The sequence below is a fragment of the Corvus brachyrhynchos genome, unplaced genomic scaffold, assembly GCF_000691975.1.
Source record: "Corvus brachyrhynchos isolate BGI_N302 unplaced genomic scaffold, ASM69197v1 scaffold490, whole genome shotgun sequence".
In the NCBI taxonomy this organism is placed as follows: domain Eukaryota; kingdom Metazoa; phylum Chordata; class Aves; order Passeriformes; family Corvidae; genus Corvus; species Corvus brachyrhynchos.
This window is the reverse complement of record NW_008235774.1, coordinates 1,126,734-1,150,274: the sequence shown is the minus strand read 5'-3', so window position 1 is coordinate 1,150,274 and position 23,541 is coordinate 1,126,734. Positions and strand designations below refer to the sequence as shown.

Sequence of the window (23,541 nt, the reverse complement as noted above, 5' to 3'; positions counted from 1 at the left end):
GCCCCGGAGCCGCCGTCGAGCTCTCCGCGTTCCCCGAGTCGGAGACCGCTCGGCCGGACCGGCATGGGAAATGCCGCTCATGCAGCTCGGGCCGTCTGCCCAGGTCAGAGCTGTGGACTCAAGCGGACAAACCTCTCTGTAATAACCTTATTTTCCATTTGAAAATAGCTACTTGCCTGTACCCCAAGTACTTTTATCTTAAAAAGAACCAGAAAACACATAGAGACATTGGCGGTGAGAGGTCACCGTCAGCACAGTCCGTGTTCCCAGGTTCGCTGTTTGTACCTGAGCATCCCCACTGTCCCAGCCCCACTCGGAGACTAGTTTTTTTAGCTGGGTGAGCTTTGACCTCGAAGTCATTTTATGTTTTGGCATGGGTAAAAATAATTGTCATCTTCCATTTTGTTCGTCTCTGTGTTCAGTCGAATATTTGCAGGAGCTGCCCCCCTTGCGCTGAGTTTCAGTCTTGGGGAAAGTCAAAAGCAGAACCTCTTGGTTAAAAATAGAGTAACTTTACGGGAATCCATGGGACAGTTTGTTTTCAATCTGCAAAAGCAGTTTCTGCTCTGTCCTTTATGCATAGCAGACAAGTAAGTATATAAACGTACATAAGTGTAAAGAAAACCAAATGCAGTGTTGGAGCATAACTGAACTGAGACTGTTCCCCCATGTCTACCTCAATCATAATACAAGGATGGAAAACAGAAGCCTCTGGGCTTGGGGAAATCTCTGATAGTTTGGTAGAAGAAAGACTTGAGAAGCAAGAGAAGCCAAATACTTAGAACTAGATAAGTGGAGGTGTTTCTCCCCATTTAACAAATGACAAAAATGTCTTGACAGAACAAACAGCAGGAAATACTGCTGCAGAAGCTGGTCCAGGAGTAACCTGGCTTTGCAAGACAGAAGGATTGTAACTCTCATGGAGCTGTGATGTACCTCTTCTCAGGAAAGCTGCAGCCTTCTGAAATTTTCAGATTCTGAGAGAGAAGCTTGTTAATGAGCCGTTTATGAAAATCTGGCCATTCTGAACAGTCTACATTTCCTCAGGAGTGTTTGGCCACTGCTCTGAGTACTGAGCTCCAGAAAAATGCTTTCTTGCTCCAGAACCTGCTGCTGGGTCACACTGAGAAATTGTGCTCTGTTCATGATACAACATTTAAAAATAATGGTGCCAGAGAACAAAAATGAGGCTGCTGTGGGAAGGAGCTCCACTTCAGGTGGATTTTTTTTGCTGATTTCAGCAAGATCAAAGTAATCACATTCTGGTTATGTATTCCTAATAATTAACTTATCAAAGTATTTTTGTAAATATTTGGCTAAATGCAAATTAGCAACTTATTAAATCTAAGTGGGTTTGCTATTTTTTCTTTTGTATTCAGATCTTTCTCTTTGACTAAACAGTTTTTTACTATCCTCAATCTATTTTGTTCTGACCAAACTGGTAAATCCTTTGTAGTGCAGTTATACTGACCTGGCCATTTACAGCTGAGCTATACCTACTTATTTACAATAATAAGACATCTTGGCTGGCATAGTGGCTTGTAGAACCAACACGGTAGGCAACATTTTCTGAAGTAAACTTGATGGCAGTTTATAATACCTTGCACATTAAGTGGCATAACTTTCCAAATTTTTTTTTTTTTGAAGCGGAGGGGGCACGGGGGATTGCTTGTTTGAGGCTTTACCTGTCTTCCTTCAAGGTATTTGCTGTAGTAATTTGGAACCTTTATTTTATTTTCTGTCTGGAACCCACTTTCCATATATATTTTTTCTTAATTTCTCTGTTAATGACCTGTTCTCTTTCTTTTTGTGTATACTTGTACCCATGTACATATATATATATATATATATATATATATATGCATATACACATATGCACTTGTTTGAACTGATCTGCCTTTGCTATTTAGGTACTCTACACAAACATTCAATTCCTTTCCCTCTCTTTTCTTAGACTTCACCTTCTGTGTGAGATCTGTAGAGAGATATGAATCCAGTGCATGCTCATTACCTGCATCCAAAAATAAAAGCTGTCATTAAATTCACACTAATTCAATTTGCTTACAAACCCATTGCTTTTGCAAGGCACACACACGGATCCAGTGTATCATGTGCTCAGCACCTCCTTACACAGTAACTTCTGTTCATAATCTGGAGTCTGAAGACAGGTCTCATTTTTTTCCCCAACCAGCCAGAATGGGAATACCAAACCAGAGAACACCTGGGAGGAAAAAGCAGGCCCAATATGCCTTGCATTAGCAGTGTCCAGAAAGCAATAATCCCATATTTTTTGGAGGCACTGTCCTACATGTTGTTTGGCTTTGAAAAATCCAAGCATCGCAAATCAACTCCCCAGTTTGCATTCACCTTCCCTTTCACTTAAAAGTTTTTCTGTTTACTCCAGAGACAGAACTACTCTCATTTATCAGCTCTGCCAGTCATGTTACATCTGGTTATAGTCACTACAGGCACTGCTACCACCTTCCCTACCTCCTCTGACATATCCCAACCATGACCAGTGACTCCCTTTTTCCTTTTGGCAGCCCCACCTGTGTGCTTCTGTCACACCCCTCCCGTCTCCCATGCTCCCAGGTAATTGCTGCAGCCACCAGGCTCTGCAGTTTCTGTCCCCGTCAGCTCACATTGAGTAACATGACCTTACAGAACAGCCTGTACCAGCCAGTTTGAGGTTAAGTCAAGTCCCCAGCTGTGAATTGCCAGTTATATGTTCATTAGTCAGAATGTGGGGGTTTTTTTCTAGATGTGACTTCTTAGTTTTCTTTGTTAGCTGTAGAGTAGAAACTTCTTTTTCAACGTGAAAAACTCCTTTAAAGGGTGACAAGAGCATTACTATGAGTTTATGCTTCTAAACTCTGCTAAATAGCAGCTGTTCTTTCACAGGCATGAGATGGAGAGAGTTACTACCTGTGTGGCTGTTACTGTGCCACGTGAGCCATCCCCAGCTGAATCCTTTCCAAGAGGATTCACCAACTAACCTTTCCAAGCTCTCCATCCCTCATCCCCCAGTAAATGCTCACTTGACACAAGTCTAGAATAGTTTGTAATAGTATATGATTTAATAATGGGTAGAAATTTTACTGTTACTATAAATCTAGCATGTCAGTCTGGCTGTTGATTGGCACTTATATCAAATTCAATAGCAGGCAGATGTTCATGTAGTTCATTTGATGAAGGCATTAAGGGAAAAAATCCAGTGTTGAAATACTTGCAATAAAACATAAATGGATAGTGGGGCCAGAGCTGCCTCTGGTCCAACCCTGTTTGTTTCTCAAAGCCTTTCTCCACCTTATCCTTTCCATTTGAGATCCTTGGCAAAACCTTACCTTGTGTATCATTATCCTTCGATGTAACACTGACATTTTTTTCCACTCTTTTTAGTGAATGTTGCTGTGTTTTGCTGTGAAATCAATAGAAGAGAGCAGTTTTTGCAAAGACTTGCCACCAAAAGAATGCCTAATGTGTTATCAAAAAAAAGCTATTAATATTTAATACACTGTCAATTTGGTTGCTAAACAAACATATGACTCACTGTGCTCAATACCAGAAATTACACATACTGTGATCAACAAATATTATTGTTTTTAAACAAACTAATAAAGTCATCCTATAAGTTTAGTAAAAATTTTAGAATAGATATAAGTCCCATAAAACTTTCACACCCTTTGTTTCCTGGTTTAAATGCATCTGAGAGACTGATAGCTTTTTTCCTGTTTTTTTAGTATATGCAGACAGGTTTGTATGCAAGACCATTCCTGATTTGTTAGGCCAGAGGTGTCCTCTACCCTGTGCTAAACAATTCCTTAAGCACAAACACTCTTTATTTTATGAGAACAAAGCTTCATAAATCAGGGTAATAGAAAATACACAGGCTCCACTATAAAAAATGGGAGTGAACATTGATTCTGACATTGAAGCATGAAGGAAACTTTTTATCAGCTCCAGGAAAAATGATACTTTCAAGAGGCACAAGGCCCTCAGCCAGTGTGTTCCCTCCAGGGTGGAATGCCCACACTGCCCCACCAGCCAGCCCACCACCAAAACCCCTCTTGCTCGGTCCCATTGCCTCTCTGCACATCCTGCTGATTCAACAGTGCATGAAACAGGAGGGTCGGTGAGCTGGGCCTGGCTTTGGTATAAACTGGAGTGGCCAGAAATGAGTGTTAGGAAAATTTAAGCTTTGTAATTTACTACAAGATTATGAACAACTCAGGAAGAACAGAAAACCACAAATAAAGTACTATCAGTCTAGTTTGAAAAAAACTTGACTGGGTGTAACACTTGGAACAAATATATGTGCTTCAGAAATTCTAGGGCATAATGTTGGCTCAGTGCTGACATGATTTCACAGGTTGGGAGAGGGTGTGCCTTTGCACCTTGTACACTCCTTCCCACAAGAGATGATCATGTTTTCTCGCCATGCTTACACACTCCAAAATTAGACTCCAAAATCCCACAGCTAATATAAAAACACTTACTGTGCTCATTAGAAAATATGTACGTGGAGAAACCCAAAGGCATTTTACTTTGCCTCTTTCTTTAACCAATTTCTTCTCAGGCAAAATAATTCTCCTATTAGATACCTTACTTTGTGTTCAATAAAAATGAGTACATGTAGATTTTTTTGTTCTCTTAGATATTTTGCTTTCTGGTAAATCACATATATAGTCAGTCTCATATTTGAAGATTTATAAACCAGCATTTAAGAAAGGACTAAAGAGAAAATATGCACTTTGCTGTATATTTCCAAAAAGATATTGCTGCTGTTACCCTGATGGATCTTTAGCTTTAAGAAACTTGTGCAATTTGGAGATCTGTACAAAAGAATCATGGAATGGTTTGGGTTGGAAAGGAACTTAAAGACCATCTAGTTCCAAAGAAAGAAAGAATGCCATATGTCATCGATCAGTGTTCCAGAAATAGGCTGCTTGCAACATTCGTCCATTAACTCATTTCCTTGAAAAGTAAAGGATCACAAATGAAAAAATCTAGACGTTAAATTTCATGTGCTGTCTTTAAAAAGTGGGGAGGAAAATAATTTCTAGCGTATGCCAAAGCTTGAGAAATGTGCTAAGATTTGTAAAATCATGTGAAAACAGTGATAAAGACACATGCCAAAATAGAAAATGAAGAATGAACAACAAGAAAACATATTATAAAATTATTGAATTTTTCACTCTTTATTCAAGGTCAAATAACTCCTTTTTTTACACAAACAAGTTGAAGGATTTGCTGGTTTCTTTCAAATAGATGAAGCTAAAAATTGTCTGTTCTTTTTATTTACAGACTGTGTGTGATAAGTTTTGTGGGACAATAACTCCCTTATACACACTGCAAAACAAACTTGAACTTCTACAAAAAGGCAGATGAGACATGGAGAGTATTGCACTTGACACCCAAATCTTGTAACCCAGACCCATTACCCCCACTAGTTACATTACAAAACAAAGCTGAATGCAGTCTGGACATTTATAATACCAATTAACATGCACCTTTTATAAATCAAATGAAAAATTATCCATTTAACAGACATTAGTGAAATTACTATTCCATAGGGTGTGTAAGATATACAAACACCATTAAAATTGCTAATGATTATTCTTTTATTCAGTTTAACTCTTTAGTGAATAAAAGTATTACTATTAAAAAATGTTTTGGCCACTCTCAAGGTCCAGCCTCAGGTCAAAACAGTGTTTGTGAAAACAGCAGAAAGACTTTTTCATCCCACTCACCACACACAAACTCACTTACAGCTTGGTGGAGAAAAAAATATAAAAAAGAGAATAATATGAACTTTCACACAAATTCTACAGATGGAAATTATATAGTTAATAGAAAAGGATGAATACCACTCTTGTTTCTAGGGTGACTGCCAAGTAAGATCTTCAAAGTTTTTGAAATCTGGGAGTTTAGTCAAAATTTATGATCTAAATTAATGCTGTTAAAAGGATGGCTCATATGAATGAGTCAAGTTAGTTGATATCCCTCAATAATAGAAACCTTCCTCAGCAAGTCCTTCTCTTTTCTCTCTTCTGATGAATTCTTAAATTTTTGAGTGATTTCCATCCTGACAACTTGGAAGGTGTGCAGAAAATTTGTAGTACAGTCACAGCAGGGAAATTGCAAATCATCCTGCCTGATTCCTGTACATCTCTGATAATTTGGAGAGAGATTTTTAGGAGGAGGAATGGGCTTCGAAACATACCAAACTGGATCTCTACTGATGATCAGAAGACACAAGTGATGGGAAGAGAGCGAGGTTTGTGAAACGAGATCTCCTGTAGGAACAGGGAATGTAGAGCACCAAGTGTTTGATATGAAATGCAAATACCACTTTGTTGTTAACATTTGAAGGCTGGGATATGTTGGAATATTGAAATGGCTGACCTACAGGAGAAAGGCTTTCAAACCTAATACTGAGCAGCAAAATCAGATCTCAGAAGCAGAACTTAAAAGGTATTTAATAAACAGTATAGATTTTTATTACTTAAAAAGTAATAAAAATATTTTAATTTCTTTCAGAGAAAGTTTATAATTTGATGACTTCTACATGAGAAACAGAAGAGTAACAGATAACCTACATGGGCTAAATCCAGCTTTCCCTAGTCCCTTGGACAATTCTGACCCAAGTGGAATCTGAGCAGAATCAGGGGCCAACTTTGCATCCCATGAGTTTATCCATGTGCCAGAGAAACAGGATTTGGTCCCACATGTAACTTGCACTGACATCTGTGGGAGTCTAGTGATTGGAAGGGCCACAGATGTGAGCCTTTATCTGTGCAGTTTCCACTGTGAGATAGGCAGGAATACCAGAGCACAGATGTGAATCTGTTCCAGCTTAATCACAGCCATCATTTCCATCACACGGCTATAATTTTGTACTTAATACGTGGTTATAGCATCACCTTCTTTCTGAAGGCATCTGATACTATTTCTCTTTGCACAGAAATATGTACTATAGGGTCTAATTCACTAATAGACAGTATTAACCAGTTTGTTTAACCAAAACAATCTTTGTAAACCAAAACTAATAGTTTCACTGAAACTAGATCCACATCTGTAGCCATTGACTCCAGTAGGCTTTGGATCAGGCCCTAAAACAGGCATGGTCAGAGCTAGCTAATATACCAGTCTCAATTCCAGAAATTGTGGAGCATATGGAGACTGAAGTTGCACAGATTTGGTAAATATTTATTACAAAACGGACATCAACTTTTTCAGATCCAATACATTCAGATCAATACTTTCTCAGATCAAATTCCCTATTTACCTTAAGGAATGTCTGTGATTGTTTGTAACAGTGCCAAAATACTTTTGATTTCTTAGTCTTCTTTTCTAAGTACCTTCATATGTACATTTTGACCATCTGTTTCAGAGTAGCAAAAAATGCAACTGGAAAGATATTAAGAAGTAAAGTTCATTATTGTTAGCTTAAAATAGCCCAGTGCTATAATTTTTCTATTGCCAGCATGTTAGCTACTTTTTGGGGCTTTCTGTGCCCAGTGCTATGCATGCTAACAGATTACAATTTAAACATTTATGGCAAGTCATTTGTAACTAGCTAAACCTGGGATTTAAAAATCCTCATTAATGGAAATGAATATGAAGTGATATCCATAGATCTTTTTGTTGTTTAGTTTGGGGGAAAAAACCCAAACCAAACCAAACCAAACAACCCAGCCCAAAAGAGCTGAAGTATGTTATTCCATACATGAATAAACAGTTCGGCTGCTGGGCATTGAAAGAACCTCACAATTTTGGACATATCAACAAAAGAGTACTGTCTTTGTGTGTGATAGTAAGTCTTTTGAGTGAACATTTCTGCATGTAAAGGGCTCCTGAGCCACTTTGTGTGATGCTCCAGCATGTGAGGGGTATTGTGAGCGCCCAAATAATTTACAGGACGTAAAGGGTGAAATGGAGTTCTGCTAATCCTCTGGTTTAATAGTGTGTCTACTGGGGTCTCTAATTTACAAATATTTATCTTTTTCTCTGTATCCTTTTTGCTAGAATTTAAAAGAGGAAAAAAAAAAAAAGAGCAGTCCGTGCCTGGAGTAGAAAACAACTGCAAGTGAATAAGGCTTGATTGGATTGATGTAACTTTCCCTGAGATAATCCCAGAGACTAGGTCCTTAAAGAACATCAAACAGCAACAAGGAAAAGGAAAGAGGGAAACAGGACAAGAAAGAAGAACTAGAGAAGAAATGTTCCTGTATAACTTGCATTTACAGAAGACAGGCAATACCACTACTTTTTTTCTGGTGACAAACTATTCAGTTACACAGGTGATATGAGAAAGCTCAATCCTCAGTAGTTTAAACTGCATTCATGAAAAAACAAATTGTCTTTTCTAAATTTAAACCATCCCACCAAATAGACTGGTACAAATGCATTCCTAAACACTAATTTATAGGATTGTGTGTATGAAAAAAGTAGTATAAAGCTCACTGTATATACCTAATTGAACAAAAAATAAGCTTACATGTTAATTTATAATCCTCAGTAATAAAGAAAAAATTAGAATTATTTGTAATGCCATTTTTTAAGATGGGGCCATTAAGAATAAAGGGTCATTTAAAAAAAATATTTCTACTAACCTTTACTACTAATATGTTATCTTTATTTGTCCCAACACAAGACATATATTCTCTAACAGAATGGTTATACCACTGCAACTTGCAAACAAATATCACATAATCAGCTGATAAGAAACAAGTGTTTTAGATTTCCTGCCAGTAAAACTAAGGCTGTAGTGTCCAAGGTGCTAATAGAAATCTGGAGCCATAGCCCTTTTATGTTTATCTTGGTTCTTGTAAGTCACATTTTTAAAAGTGGTTGTTGAGCCTCTGTACAGTGGATTTGTTTCCTAAAAAAACAAAAAAACAAACAAAAAAAATCAAAACCAAACAAAACCAGGTTAAATGGGTGTCACACAACGTTTGTATAGAAGTAATGTTGTATTTTTGAGGACTTTAGAATAGCTTTTGGTAGCTCATTTATGTTCCAAGCCAATGAAATTCAGACTGATCTGAATTCAGGCAGCACAAACAAGCCCGGGGTCAGGAACAGGCTTTCCTTCACATCAGCCTCCCAGATTAAAGTAATGCACTTCATCAAACAATACCTCATCAAATGGGTCTGATACAATTCAAATCAAATCTGGCAGTTGGACCATTATAAAAGCACAGAGAGTGTCTCAGCACTGAGATGTGACTTGTCACGGTTCTCTTGTCACATACACTAACTTCTGTGTGCTGGGAGAAGGTTAAGTCCCACCTGAGCTTTTCAACCTGGTCTCTCATCAATCATTTCCTATCCTTTACTCTTGTGGCAGAAAAGAAAATTAAAATGCTTCTATCAACTGTATCCATCCCTTCCCTTGTACCACACATAGCTCTCCTGAAGGATCAAGAAAACATTCTCAGGTGGCCTCGCCTATAAGTTAGTGATTTTTCCCAGCTCAAAAGCTGAAAGGCTGACAGTGCCCATTCTTGGAAAAAGTGCAATCACAGGACTTTGGAGGAGAAGGGAGCTGCATGAACACATTGCCTGTCCTCCTGACACCCACCAGAAACGCTTACTCAACATGCTTTTTAAAAAAAAGATTCTCAGAAGTCCTAAAGCTTTTGCAAAAGGGCAAAAAATCAAGAGCAGAAAAAAAAGAAGAAAAGGGAACATGTGGTGTAAGCTTGCACTAGATGCCCAGAGCTACAGATAGAAAACAAGGCCTGGATTTCTCTGTCCTTTCACCTACATTTGGGACAATTCCATTCGCTTCTGCTCTGTGTGAGTGGGCTTTGATCATGACAGAGGCCAGGAACAGCCTCCCTTTCCTAAACAGCTCTGTTTCTGGGCAAAGGGGTACACCTCTGATAATCATAGAGGCAGACAACTTCATTAGGATTAATAAAAGACAGGGTACTAATTAAAAGCGACTAATAAAAAAAAGTTATTTACACATTTTCTTACATGTGGAAGAAATTATGCCAGGAGATTAAACACTAGATAATTTTGATCCATAAAAGAATCATAATTTTACTTTATAGAATACTAAATGTGGTGAAAACCTGCCAGCAAAATCTATCCATTTAAAAGAACAAAATCAAGACTGAGAATTTTAAAGGCAGTTGTGCATCATGTAACCAAATTAAAAAACCTCATATAAAATCAATACATTTCACATACCGTTTGCCATTTAACTTTTGATTTTTCTGCTTCAAACTTGGCCACCTCTTTTCGGTCTTGAACTGACACCAGTAATTTCCATATACAAAGTAAAACAATGCCAATGAGAAGGATAGCAAGGGTGACACCCACCACTATCATTGGGATATTTGGAAGCTGTGCACAATCTGTGGAAACAAAACCAGTTATGACGGCGGATAACCAATCAATAAATTTTAGGCAATCAAAAACAGCCTAGAGGTGTGCTGAGATTCTCATTTGCCATGAGCTGACCATGCCTTTTTCTTCAAGTTCACGTTATTTTTCTCCTACTAGCTTGCTAAAGGGTTTGTGAAACCAGCTGAAAAATATTGCACTAAAATGTTTAAAAAATGACTTGCTAACTTATTCCAGTGCTCTTTTACCACAAGAATTATCAGCTGCTGGATACAGACACAGGTTCTGAAGAGAAAAGTCAGAAAGTTGATTTCAGATCTGTGTCAATATAATTATAAAAAACAGGGCTGAGTTGACAAAATTACAAATTTTACAATGTTATGGCTGGAGCTCTGGTTCAATTAACTGATATTCAGTGTGTTGCAGAAGAAAAGATTCTAATGAGATCTATATCAGGGTAAAGTCACCAATGATATTGATAAAATAGAGGAAACTACGCTTCTGTCATGAAAACAATGATGAAAAATTTCCTTCAGACTTTTTGAAAATGTTGGACTGGGCAATTGCAAGGAATTTTGCATTTCAAGTTCTGCAATAAATTTTATGATAAAATATTTCAGAGATTCAAAATTAAAACTGAAGTTTTTGCTTCACCAAAGCCCAAAGAATTTTGATTCTTTTAATATTAGAAAGCATTCTCTATGAAAGTTGGTGGGCACTACTATTTTACAAAATTTTCTGCAGAACCGTGGTTTCATAACATTAAAAAATTCACTTCAGTCTGGCTTGTCTTACATGATTGCATTTCACATTCTGTTTTTGCTTGATGTCCTCAGTTAACTAATTCTGAGGGGGTCTGGTTTGAGCAGTGGGCTGGTGTTCTGGCTACTGGTGCCATATTGACTTCAGTTCCATAAATGAAGTAATATTTCTAGAGAATTTCTTGAAGTCCCATCCCAGTTCACATTTTGAGGCCCAGGAGCAGAACAGCAGATGACAGTGAAATTGGTTATTGTAGTGTTGTGGGAGGGCCATTACATAGAGGTCAGTGAACTCTCCCTTCCATAAGACTTTTTTTTTTTTTTTTGGTCAAATCTACTTAAAGTGCATAACAAAGTATTTAATAAAGATAAAATCCTACATTTAAATTCTTGAATCTTAGGGATGTGGGGGTGTAGTTTAAGAGATGTGCTTCTTTAGTACTACCTTTATTACAAGAACCTTTTCTGTACTAGTAACCTATACAAAACCAGACTAATGTTCTAATGGCAGGAGCTGGTTTTTTTTGTGCAGTGAAATCAATTTAATTCTCACATGTTTGCTAGAGAAGGGTTACACAAAGGCTTAATGAAATAAACCCCATTTGTGAAAACAGAAGGAAGTTACAGACTGCATGGCTTTGCCTAAAACATGACTAACATTTGGTATGAAGACATCTTTATTCCCTAGAAGAGAAACTATTTGGCTGCAGAAAAGTGGTATCTGTGTTCTCTCCTGTCCTACCTGATTGGGAGATTTAATGAAAAATCAGTAATGAAACAGCTGTAAATGAAGAACTAATGTTAAATGGAAGGACATAAAGAGATCTGTTCTATATCTGTTAGTTTTGCAAAATACTAAAAACTTAATGAGGGTTGGAACAACTCTCCCATGACTGTGGGCTGAGTGAGTTGGGGTTGTTCACCTGGAGAAAAGAAGGCTGTAGGGAGACCTTGGGGCACCTTCTAGTACCTAAACAGGTTACAAGAGAGCTGGAGAGAGACTTTTTGCAAGGGCATGTAGTGACAAGGGGCAATGGCTTTAAGCTGAAAGAGGGTAGGTTTGGATCCTTTACTGTGGGGGTGCTGAAGCACTGGAACAGGTTGCCCAGAGAAGCTGTGAATGCCTCAACGCTGGCAATGTTCAAGGCCAGGTTGGATGGGGCTCTGAGAGTGGCATCCCTGCCCATGCCAGAGGGCTTGGAACTAGATGAACTTTAATGTCCCTTCCAACCCAAACCATTCTATGATTCTATGATACTGCAACATTAAACAGAATTATAAATATATTTTAGAATTCCATCAGGTGCACCCAATTAGACAGTCTTTTGAATATTTGTCCATCTATGAAGCATGTATCATTTCAAAGTGAATTATAGTTTTATCATATAATGCAAATGATGTTTGGTATCATCTTCTTAGAACTGCACAAGGCTTTGAAAAAATTAAATTATTCTTACAGCCTAAGGATTATTCTGCCCATTTTTCATGAAAGGCAAAGTATTTATGTTACCACTGCATTAAATAAGTACTTGAGGAGCAGCTCTTTGGCTGGGCAGAGAAGGGCAACAAACACAAGGAGGTGCTGTGCTGCTTCAAAGAGCTCTGCTTCGAGATCGCTAACCTTGTCCGGTTTTAAATCAGATTTCACCCAGAAAAAGCAATATTCACTGCTTACCTTTCCGTTCTATGCTGTGAATGACTGTCCTTCCCTGTTCATCCACAGCCAGTAGAAATGTGGTTATACATTCATTTTCCCCCTGCAAAGAGCAGGAAATGGATTTATCCTCTAAGTAATCTGCAGAGGGAAGGAAAAAAGTAATTCATCAGATCAAATTAAATTTAACCTTTAATAACTAGAGAGACTGCTGGCATTGTGTTTGTCACAGGCTCGTCTGCAGATGCTAAAGAGTGAAAGACAAAAGCAGAAATACTCTCAGAATTTTTACTAAATTTAATGGCTCTTTTTCCAATCCCAATTTTGTTTAGTTTCTGATTTTTCACTTATATTTCCGAAGAAATTATCCAGATATTGTCAATCTGCACTGACCATCTAGTGCACTTTGCTACTTTAGTGAACTGTGAATTTCAATGAATTGGAAGTGCTCCAAGAGTCTTAACTGGCAGCTGTCTAGGAAATGTAATGCCCCAAATTATGGGACACAGTAAACAGTAGGCCAAAGTATGTTCCTGTGGTTTGCAGATACTCCAGCCACCTCTAGATCATGTTTCAGAAGTAGATATACATACATCAAGCAGCTATGGATGCTGTTTAAAGGGCTGCCTTTCATTTCTTCCACAGTAGCCCCTCAAAGGTCACTGCCTGTCCAGTACTGTCACAAGAGTAAATAAAGATTAATAACAGAAAACTGCGATTCTGGGATTTTTGTAATGGGATTCCAGATGAAGCAAATAAAGTGACCTGAGATGACAGTCTGACCCCATTTATTTGTCCCTCCACTTACTGTTAATTGCACAAAAATATAATCCATTTTGTTTCCTCCCAGGTTATTCCTAATCTGAGGAGGCAAGAAAAATTCATTCAAAGGGAACAGAGAGACAGAAGGAAGCTGAATTTGAGGGAGAATATAAAGCAAATAAGGCAATCAAAATTGAGAGTACAAGTCCAGAGCCAGAAATGTCATAATTTGGAGTGTAACTATGATATAATATTTTACAGAGAAAAAATACTTTATACCTGTGTGCAATAATACCTCTGGGGCTGAATGCTTATGTTTCCATACAGGCCATGATTTGAGCAGCACTGGAAATCTAGGCATGCTTTTCAATATATTTTAGTCAAACTTCTTAGGATTTCTTTTTTAGAAGAAAGAAAAACAGTAGGCTTCTCAAACATTTCTTTAAAAATAATTGTCACTCACCATTATTTCTTACCCATTCAAAACTCTTACTGAAATTTCATAAGCAATTGTGCTAAAAATCTTGAAGCCCTCAGACTTTAATATGAAGGGTAATTGAATAGGAATCAGACAAGAATATGTATTTTAAAAAAATCCTACACTACATTAATAAAAAAGGTGCTTGCTCTATTTTTTCTTCCCTGTATAGCTTATTATCACAAGATTTGGTCTTATAGAAAATACTATTAAACACCATAGGAAATATGAAAGTATTGACTACCCTCCAGTCCTTTTCTCTGCTTGTTATGAAAAGAGAACCCTAGCTGGTTGGATTTTAACGGAAACCTGTTCTTGATTTGAGCCTTGTATTTAACCTGTTGGCAGTCCTTCGTGGCAGAGCAATGTGTTATCCACCAAGGGGACAGGCAGCCTAGACTTGCTGATTTAACAAGATTTGGCTTTGTTAGAAGGGCCACGAACTGCAGACTCATGGCTCTCGTTGACACGTCACAGTTCCAGTAACACTGTCAAAAGTTTTGCAATATTTGTACTTTCCCAACTCTTTTAAGCAAGCAGATTCAAAATATTAATTTGCTTACAAAGAGGAAAAAAAAAGGAAAAGGATAGTTGTTAGCTATCCTGAAAATGGAGGAAAAACTTGCAAGCATATACCAAATACCATCCAGAAGGCAGTCACTGCACATAGATTAGCTATTTTTACATTGTAATTTTTAATTTAATGTCATAATTTGAAACCAAGAGGAGCAGAATTCTGATTATGTGCAATGATGTAGAAATGAAAGCAAAAATGCCAGTTCAGGCTATTTGGAATCCATCTTATGGTTAGTATTTTTATTTCTCTGATGTTATTTTTAGAATGAGGGATCACTAAAGAGAGACCATTGCATATGTTACTTGCAGTTCATCAGCACAAAAATTTGCTTAGGTAGGTAAATTCCTGTAATTTACATCTGTGTAATTTTCTGCATTCTGCAGCGAATCATCACACTCTTCTGCAGCCTAATTCTGGTAATTTGAATTATATTTGAAATAACTGAAGTCACACTGGAGAAGGATTCAGGTAAGCGTGGCAAGCAGGAGACTCAAAGCATGAAAGACTGTTTCCTAACACACATTTATAAAAGATTCAACAACAAAAAAGATGACTTTAAATTTAAGTGTCATTATGCCCTTTCTTGTTTGCCTTTTGCTCAACAAAATGCTTTTTTTGAGCAGAGTTCACCTGACTTTGACTCGTAACAGAGCAGCGCTGATAATAGACGTTTATTCAGGCTCCAGTGCCCACTTTGCTGCTGCACTGGGAATTTGTGAGGTGTCAGTGCTATGGGGCAGGAAAAACTCAGTTTCTCCAAGGAAGTATAACTGTCCCTGTCGGGCTTGTGGCAGGAGCAGCCTGATGCACTGTGGCTGGGGTGGTGGCAGGAGATGCCTTTCAGGAATTTTGGTTCCTCTTTCATGGTGAGTAGAGCAACTAGAGCTCCTCTTACACCCATGTGGCAAAGGGGGGACTAGCCTAATTTAAATGTTCAAGTATTAAAAGTGAATGAAAAGGAAAGTTCAAAAGGGATGCCTGTTGTGGAGATAAGCCCAGTAAATGTGAAACCATCAGCACCTGCAGAGCTGCTGGACACCCCATGCCCTGGTGGATCCCCGGGGGGAGCGGCTGACCTGACCCACTGATGGGGAGCAGGAGGAGAAACCCCCAGCAAACCCAGAACCAAAGCAGGGGAGGGGAAAGCCACGACTCAGAGCCTAAAATGGGCACTCCCAGGAAACAGGAAAATGTAAAGCCTACGCTTTTTTTGTTGCTCCACCCTTCCAGTCACCGTATTGCAACATTCACGTGTAAAAGAGAAACAAAATTTTTGAAGTGCTAATGTTTTATTTAATCTAGAGCTTTTACTTTTTTTTTCCCAAAAGCCTTGAAGCACTAAAGAAATTAAAATATAAACCACAAAGAAGTATACAACCCCATGAAGTTGTTCAATTATCTGTCTTAAATATTATGTGGTATGCTAGTTACACCAATTTCAGATTGGTGAGTTTTGTTCAGGTAATAGTTTTTATTTTATGATTATTTTTTAGCTACTATTTTAAAGGTTAATTTTTTCTTTCAGGACTTCTTAATGAGGCTACACAAGCATTTAAGATGAAACAGTTTGCAACAGCTGCTTCTTTTTTTTCTTTTTTTTTTGAGGCATCTGGATGGGAACATGAAGGTTGCAGTAACTGCTGTAAATAAATTTTAAATATAAAGAAATAGCTGACAGTCCCAATCAGGGAAGCACAGGACATGAAAAAAAGGAAATATGCAGGAATAGGAGATGATAATGTCATGTTCATATTCCTGTGACCTCTGTGTATTTGAGCAGAACCATATAAAAGGCTGTTTCTGCTCTTGATTAGGATTCATTATATTTGAAAGTATAATGTTTTATATATTCCTAGCTACAAATATCTGCCACCTTACAAAAGCAACCTGTAAACTTTACTAACTAAAGAGATACAGTAAAAGTGCTTATATGTTTTTTAAGCCTGTAAAGATATTTTTATATTTATAAACAAATACTGAAAGGCAAAGCATGATAGCATATCTAGAGAGGCAAAGCGTGATAATAATTTTACTAAAAATACAAAATTTGAATTAATTGTTCTTACAAGGGCAGTATTTGCAACATTTGATCTCTGTATTATGGAGTATTGCCATCAAAACCAAAAGGTGTAACTTTGCTGGAAGGATGTACATCAGTGACAATTCTGCATACACACAGCTCTGGATAGGCTTCCAACAGCTTGCAGGTACAAGCCTTAGGCCTGCACACAGGATTCTGCATTGTCATCCTCATTCTTACCTTCATCTTGTTTAATGCTCACGGTACATCTGTGATGTGGATATTATCAACCTATGTCCTGCCTTACTTAACAATTTCTTGTGCCATAGGATTGGGACTAGAATTGCCACTAGGATAAATACAGGCACCTTCCTTTACAGAAAAATGCGCACTTTTTTGATTTAAAGGTTTGGTTTTGGTTTTTTGATTGTGGTGGGTTTTGTTGGATTTTTGTCTGATAGTACTATTTTACTCAAGATTAATTCCTATTCCAGAAATTTCCATTGATGCAGGGCAGTTTTGCATTAAAGCAAACAACTGAAAGATGTGCTTTGTTGGGGTTCCTCCCCCCTGCCATGGGGTCCTGGGAGAGGGGACCCTGGGGTAGAGGCATGGCCTAGGCACGGGGTCTCCCTGCTCCCACGTACCCTAATCCTGTTCCCCATTGGCGATTTTGTGTTCCCCTGCCTGGGGAGGACCCTGGTTGTCCGGTGATTCCGGAGTCTTTGAGCAGTCCCCTGGCCATGTGGCTGGAAAATAAAGACCTCTGAAACTTCTATCAAGAATCACTCCCTATTTCTTTCCACAGACCTTGCTGTCTATGGATGTTGCAGGAGACCCCACTGCAACAGTGCTTAGCCTTTTAGAAGACAAGAACTGTCTTTACCACTGGTTAAAGGGCTGTGTTTAGTCACCAGCTGTAATCAAGAATCTGCCTAAGGATTTAGAGTTAATACAAACCTGGAGTCAGGTTTGTATTTGTATGGCCGAAGAAGCCCCACTGAAACTCATGGTACAGGCATACCTTAAACTCAGGAACTTTCATCTATCACTGATTTTCAGGGGCTGGTATCTACTAAATTCTAGACTTTCCTGCATAAACTACTTAGAAAACAGGCATGATCCAATGAGTTCATTAACCTGGAAGGGTAATGCCAGCCCTGTCCTGCATTTCCTACTTGCCTCAGAAGAACCATAGACAGACTCATAATTCCCTTATGACCTAGAATATAATTCCACAGCAGAAAAACAAGGCTACTTTCAAATATAAATTACTGAAAGTGGAACCTCCTGCTAACCACAAACACACAAGAAAGGAAGACTGGGTATACCAACCCTTTGCCATGCTGACAGTTGCATCAACCAATTTGCATTTTTCACTGCAATCTCCCAGTGACTTGTCATCGGAAGCCAAGTGACATTCCACACAGCTCCTGTGGAAAATAATTCAGCAGCTCATCAATCTCTGCCTGTCACAAAGCAACAATACAAAAGCCAGTAGGTGTGCAACTGCATTTTAAAAAGCAGCTAAATAAAAGGTCGTCTGCTATGGATACAGCAGTTCTCAGGAATATGATAGGTACTGTCACCAAAAAAAATCCTAACAAAACCAAACAAAAAAACCCCCACCTGAATAAAGGTATTGTGGATAAGCTCCGTCTTGTCCTCTATTCTCTCCCAGTTTATTAGCTACCAGACAGAACCCCAGGCAACATTATTCATGTAGGTCTATCAAAGACATGTGGTTACTCACATGTAACTTTCATCTTCAAAAAATTAAAAAAATAAATATTCTGAACACTAAATATTCTCACACTAAATACCAGCTGAAGGAATTCCTATCAGATGAACAATATCTGAAATTGACTTCAAAGAGATCAAGCTGAGGCACCTACTATGAGCCTGCCTTCGTTGCAAGTCTATTGAATAATGCATTAAACCACTTTTCAGGTGTCTCAACAGTTGTCTCTTGAATATGATTATTTGTCTCAGGAATACTTAGGTCCTAATTATAGTAATGAAACTTACAGGAAAAGTATTTTTTATTCAGTGGTGGAATTATTGAAATATTATTTAAAAACACAGAGTCTAGACCAATTCCTTTAGAAACCTCTGAAAATCTTCCCATAAATTCAATGAGGATTTTAATAAATCCAGGGTTGATTAATGGAAAATAAAACAATAAACAATTAATATATGAACACTTCTGATGAAAAATGTGTTTGCTGATTCTTCACAAATAGCTTCAGCCAAATGGAGGGGCTGAGACTCTGAGAAGCAGCCTGAAGGGAAGGGAAGGGAAGGGAAGGGAAGGGAAGTTTGTTCTAAGTAACTGCAATGATGCTCATCCTTTCAGTAATTTTTTTAAACTGTATTTTCTTCAGTTTAAGAGTCACTCCTTCTCACCTTTTACTCCAAGAAAGTGTGTGAAAAGACACTTGATACACATTTCACATGTCACGCTACATATTTCCGTGTTTCCTGAGACAGCTCTAAATTACTGTACAGGAATTAAGCTGACAAAGGGAAGGTGTGGGAAGGGAAGGGAAGGGAAGGGGAGGGAAGGGAAGGGAAGGGAAGGGAAGGGAAGGGAAGGGGAGGGAAGGGGAGGGGAGGGGAGGGAAGGAAAAAGGAAAAAGGAAAAAGGAAAGAAGGGAAAACGAAAAAGGGAAAAGGAAAAAGGAAAACTGCAACAAAACATCCCAAAAAACCCTGGCTATCTCCTGTTGCACTGAGCTACATATATCCATGGGAATATGCTGAGGCTGCTGAGTTTATCTTCAGGAGATGGAGGTGACCTTATCACTCACTCTGGAAATGGTGAATAGTAAAAGCAAGTGGGTAATGGGATAGCCTCTATCTCATGGAGATAAATTCAGTGTTGGTGGTGGTTTTGTCATATTAACCATGTTTCTCATGCTACACTCTCTTTCTCAGCTGCCTTGCCATTGATCTCCATCCCCTCTGACCTGGTCTTTCAGCTCTTTCAGTTACCCTACCCAGGTATTCCCAGTGTTCTCTCTCTTTTGGCTTTTTGTGCCCTGCATTTCAGCAAGGGAAGACACTGAAACAGAAAGAAAAGATCCAACATTGCATACAATATACATGTTTAAACTCGTTAATGTAATGCCTATCATGTAACTTTATATTTCTTATTCTTCGCCAAATTGGGCAGAGCAAAGCAGCAGCATTGTCCTTTTTGTTTAGAGCAGCTGATTGCAGAAATTCTCTTTGAACATACTGAGAGGCTCGGTTTTCTTAGGTCAAATTTATCACTAACAGAAAGAGATCGATGAATTAATCACGACAGAGTAGCTTTTCACTCAGGTACACTGTAGACTGCAATGACAAGTATGAAAATACAGTGTTGGAGAGAAATGGGCCTTAACTCTGAACAAGGAGACAGGACATCGTCATGAACCATGCAACCTAAACTGCTCAGCACTCAGAAAGCAAAGCCAGGGTCATTAATAACGTGTGTTCTGTGAAGCCTAACTCAACTTCTAGCTTAAATTTCTACTGAAGACTGCTCCATTTGGACTGCAGCCCTACAAGAGGTCACGTAATACAAGCATGAGCAATGGTGTGCTTAGGGTGGTCATCTTCACAACCTGCATATTTTTGGTTGCTTTTTCTGTCATGCACCATGGCAGACACCTTGCATCACAGCAGGAAAGCTCCATAAATTGAGTATGCTCAGTGGACAAAAGACATTTCACCATTTACAATCAATTTATCATCAACTTATTCATGACATACAGCTACCCACTTATTCATTCCCAGACTATTATCTAGTTTATTATACTTGCACCTCTTTAATTCAGCCAAGCTTAACTGAGTTTCGACTATGAATTTGCACATGTGTGAAGCTTGAGTGGACAAAATGACCTTACTCATTCATATGCATGAGAATGGTAATACAAATGCCAAATTTTCCTGTGAGGCCATGTAAGTGTCAGATAAGGCCACCATTCTGATTAGTTGTACAGACAGGGACAGCAGTGGAAGTGTAAAGTTTTGCCTGTGCTGCTTGAAGTTGGCTTAATTGTTTCACATAAAGTCCTTTTGTACAAGAGTAATGCTCATGAATGGTTAATATATGAGTTGTGGCTACCCATCTCAAAGGACAAAGAAGCTCTTTGGTTCTGGTCTGTAAACCCAATTTACAGACATGGCAATAAACACACTGCTGAGGCAGTATAGGAAATAGATACCTGGATGATATAAACATCAGAGGTTTAAAGCCAGCACATTACCGTCTGGAACTGCAAGGGTCACCACAGAGAGGGCATTTTTCACACGTTTGGCCCGAAGCCCCTGGATGGGTGCAAGCACACGTCCCACAGATGCATTCGCCTCTCCCACTGCACAGTGTCCCATCCTCAGCAATGCAGGTGCTGGTATCAGTTGTGCAATTACAGTATTCACCAGTCCATCCACTGTGGCACCTGCATTCCCCACAGTCACAGTCACCATTACCTGGAAGAAGATTTATCATACTTCAAATCAGTCACTGATAATTAAAAAAGAATGATCAGTGATCATCTGAAGGATGATCTTTAAAATAATTCTCTTTAACAGAAAATATTTTGCTCTCTCCAACTCTTCTTCCAAACATCTTTCTTTCTCTCCCAGAATCTTCAGTTTTAAGTCAGAGGATCAGGTTTTTGCTTAGACTGGCTGTAAGCCAGCGCAGCTCCATTCTCTTTACTGGAGTCCTCCATGCAGATTGTCTCCTGGCAGTGCACAACCTAATGCGTAAATATTTCCAGTTTATAATGGTATAGCCAAAACTATTTAAAGTCTAAAGACCATTCATAAACAGTAATTCTTTATACAGAATGGATTGCAGCTGAGTACATGATGAAAATACAAATCCGCGAGCTCCCAGCTAAGGGCGAGCCCGTAAAGCCCTGAGTGCAGACACTGCAAGCAGCACTGAGGCACCGTACCTGCGCACTGCAGCCCTCTGTGCCTGACACAGGAGAAGTCGTCGCACTCGCAGCGGGGCCCGTACACCTTTCCGTAGGGGGACGGGTGGCACAGGCACTGCCCGCCGTAGCAGCTCGCAGCGCGGCCCCACGTACCCGGGGCTGCACACGCACACCCCGCACTCCAGAGAGCCTTTCCCCTGGCTGCACTTTGGGCTCTTCATCTCGGCCTTTGCCTGACAGTTACAGCTGCAGAGGGGATGAATTTCCATTTCCAGCACGTCACTGAGACCAACAGGTTTTATCTTGATATGCCTTCTGGTTTTTTCACAAGAAGAGAGATTTACAGTCACATTGAAAGAGACCTGGAAGAGACAATGGCAGCTGCTGGGAGCTGGAGCACAGGGAACTCTGCAGGGTGCTCGGGAAGTGCATGCAGAGGACACAGCAAGACGGTCATAGATACTGCCTGTGTTTTGGTAAGTTGTTTGGAGGAAGATTGTTTAATAAAGAGCAAGCTCTACCTTGGTGTCCTAAATTATATGAACTTCATGTCTTTGGAGAATATGTTCTTCACTTACTGTATCTCCCACTTTCACACGAGAGCATTTCCTCTGATGTGGAAAAAAGGTCCCATTGTTACAGATGGCTGTGAAGGAGAGATTGAGCCCTTCCGTCTCTCCCAGGATCTCCAATTCAACCTCAGACCTCAGCTCCTTCAAGGAAAAAAGTGTGAGATGAATGGAGTGATAACATTGGCACGTGCTGCCACTGCTCCATGTCTGTGTAACGTGGACTGTAATTTATCCTGACTTACACAGGAGCACACTCGTGCTTTGGCACTTTGTTTACAGAACTCTCTATTGCAAGAAAAATGCGGAACGAGCAAAATGATGCAAATGCCGACAGACCCAGCTTTCAGTGGAAAGCAATGGTGGCATCACTTTAATATCCGCTCACAGGGCTTATTTCCTGCCCTTCCAGAAGAACAAATTCAATGTTTTATTAAATCACCTTTCATCGCTCTGCTGACTGATGCAAGTTTTCTTCTAGGTCTGGACTTACTGAGGAGTGGATTTGCGTCCCTGATTGCATTGCTAGTCCATTGCTTTTCCTGATTAGCCAAACTCTGTCAATATTGCTCCCTCCCTTCCTTTCTTCTCACAATGGAAATTCCTGCTTCATGAGCTGTTTGTGCTATTTTAGCCTGTATTCAACAACTTCCCCATTATTTAAATCAATTTGTTCAATCAAACTTTCATTTTGAAAATCACAAACTGTCTTCCTGAACTTGCTCATACTAGGTATTTATATTTCAAGTCTTTAAAATGTTTTATAGCAACTTTGCTTACACAACCTTAATCCAAAGCCTATCACAGGCCACGGGGAAATTCCCTATGACTTCATGGGCCTGTGGATCCAGTAAATGGAAATTTTTCAAAAGTACCTCGGCAACTGCTAAGAAAACATCTCACTGACTTGACTTTGTGCTCATGGAAGTTTAATTGCTTGCAAAATACCCCCTGCCCTTCAATCAGAGCACAAGGAACTTGCTGACCTTACTTCAGTGAGTCATTCTACTAAAGGTCCAGGATGACTCACTGGAGTAAAGGTCTGGTGGGGTAAATCAAAGTGAAAATAGAATAGGTATAAACCTGCATAGACAACTCCCTGTCCTTTGTACATGTTCTGGATTCCTTGGAAATTTGTCTTATTATTGTAAAACTGTGCCCTGGGCATCGGGTTTGTAATGTTGGTAGCTTTGGGTATGTCCAGATTTCCATTTACATTTGATTTGGAGGTAGGTGCTTGTGTCGCTATTGAAACAATGCAGAGTCATAGATAATAATTTGTTTGCAATAGCTGGGCTCTCCCAAAAGGACCCAATACAGAAAATCTGTAGGTAAGGCTGTGACTGTGGGCATGTGCTTACGTTACTGGAGGTATCACCAGTAGGCCCTTTTCCACCAGCTGCAAAACTATAAGGTACAGAGTGCAA

General features: G+C 39.1%; 2 protein-coding genes across 2 annotated transcripts in view; both read right to left on the bottom strand.

The window, feature by feature from the left end:
• Positions 1-3,362, bottom strand: part of PLA2R1 (phospholipase A2 receptor 1) — a 41,173-nt gene extending 37,811 nt beyond the window's left edge. The window contains exon 1 of the mRNA XM_008645050.2: positions 3,345-3,362. The gene's annotated coding sequence lies outside the window, so the exon portion shown is untranslated. The remainder of the gene's footprint in view (positions 1-3,344) is intronic.
• A 1,807-nt stretch (positions 3,363-5,169) lies between these two features.
• The window catches only part of ITGB6 (integrin subunit beta 6), a 58,445-nt gene continuing 40,073 nt past the window's right edge, over positions 5,170-23,541 (bottom strand). Inside the window, 8 exon segments of the mRNA XM_008644793.2 lie at positions 5,170-8,884; positions 10,204-10,370; positions 12,796-12,915; positions 17,947-18,044; positions 20,868-21,090; positions 21,564-21,672; positions 21,674-21,907; positions 22,124-22,258. Of these exon segments, the coding sequence (XP_008643015.2) occupies positions 8,783-8,884; positions 10,204-10,370; positions 12,796-12,915; positions 17,947-18,044; positions 20,868-21,090; positions 21,564-21,672; positions 21,674-21,907; positions 22,124-22,258 (1,188 nt within the window). The 3' untranslated portion in view covers positions 5,170-8,782.